Source organism: Chrysochloris asiatica, unplaced genomic scaffold (genome assembly GCF_000296735.1).
Source record: "Chrysochloris asiatica unplaced genomic scaffold, ChrAsi1.0 scaffold00260, whole genome shotgun sequence".
In the NCBI taxonomy this organism is placed as follows: domain Eukaryota; kingdom Metazoa; phylum Chordata; class Mammalia; order Afrosoricida; family Chrysochloridae; genus Chrysochloris; species Chrysochloris asiatica.
The window spans coordinates 575,257-576,776 of NW_006408778.1; the positions used below are offsets into that span (position 1 = coordinate 575,257).

The 1,520-nt window shown below is 42.5% G+C and overlaps 1 gene segment (V, D, J or C); it reads left to right on the forward strand.

The window, feature by feature from the left end:
- The first annotated feature begins 283 nt into the window (after positions 1–283).
- LOC102812484 overlaps positions 284–1,520 on the forward strand; it is a 7,124-nt gene continuing 5,887 nt past the window's right edge. Inside the window, 2 exon segments of the V gene segment in view lie at positions 284–329; positions 415–725. Coding sequence covers positions 284–329; positions 415–725 — 357 coding nt within the window.

The following is a 1,520-nucleotide window of genomic DNA, read 5'->3' on the forward strand; positions in this document are numbered from 1 at the left end:
TGGTAGAAAATCCAAGTTCTCAATTTGGACTTGAATAATGCAAACCCCCATGATTTGCATCTTTAGCATTCCTTGCTTGTTTGACTGTGTGTCATGTAAATCATCAAAAAATAAATATGTTCCTCAGATGGGTGACATGCCTAAGTCTTAAATATTCTGCCTCATAAATATGTAAATAATCTGAAGTTTACTACATCAGATAAGGATATATCTGTGTTCCTAGAGCCCAACCAACAACCACACCACTGTCCATTACAAGTTCTGGGATAACAGCTGTCTAACCATGAACTGGACTTTGAGAGTCATCTTGTTGGTTGCAGCAACTACAGGTAAAATGGCTCCCAATCCCAGGGATGGGGAAGTCATTTTGGGTATTCACATTGAATTTCATCCACCCCAATTTACTCTTAGTAGGTGGCCAATCCCAGGTCCAGCTGGTACAATCTGGAGCTGAACTGAAGAAGCCTGGGTCATCAGTGAAGATCTCCTGCAAGACTTCTGGATACACCTTCACTAGCTACTATATGCATTGGGTGCGTCAGATCCCTGGGCATGGGTTTGAGTGGATCGGAAGGATTTATCCAAGCAGTGGTAATACACACTACGCACAGAAGTTCCAGGGCAGAGTCACCATCACCAGTGAAAAGTCCACAAACACAGCCTACATGGATCTAAGCAGTCTGAGCTCTGAGGACACGGCCATGTATTACTGTGCGAGAGACACAGTGTGCTAACCACATCCTGAGTGTGTCAGAAACCCTGAATACAAGGCAACTGCACTGACTTTAGAGATGATAGGGAAAATTAAGATGCAGGGATGCTTATTTTATTGTTGTTATTGCTGTTAGGTGCCATTGAGTCATTTCTAACTCATAGCAACATTGTACAACAAAACAAAACATAGCCTGGGCCTGAATCATCCTCACAATTTCTATATTTGAGACTATTGTTGCTTCCTCTGTGTCAATCCTTCTTGGTGGGAGTCTGACCCTCCACTTTACCAAGCATGATGTCTTTCTTCATGGAATTTTCCCTCCTTATAACATGGCTGAAGTATGAAATACATAGACTTGTCCTCTGATTCTTAAGAGGATTCTAGATGTATTTCTTCCAGGCAGATTTTATTATTTTTCTGGAAGACCATACTCTTTTACAACATTAAAATTCAATTGAAACAACTAATATTTGGGCTTCTTTATTCATGGTCAACTTTAACATACTTATGAGGCTATTTAAAATGCCATGGTGACTTCCAGGAAAAGATGGCAGATTGGGTGGAAGTGCAGTGACTAGCTCTGCCAGGAACAACACAGAATACAAGACCAAGAAGGCTCAGGGGATGGTCCCAGTACTCTGAACCACATATAGGGGAATATTTGGAAGGTTGGAAGACTTAAAGCTGGGGAGTTTGCGACAGAAGCAAGAAATCCATTGCTTCCTGGTTCGGGAGGCTCAGCTGCTTCAGGAGATGCCATTTTGTATGGGGCCAAGCGGGGAAAGGATCAGAACAGCCACGGACG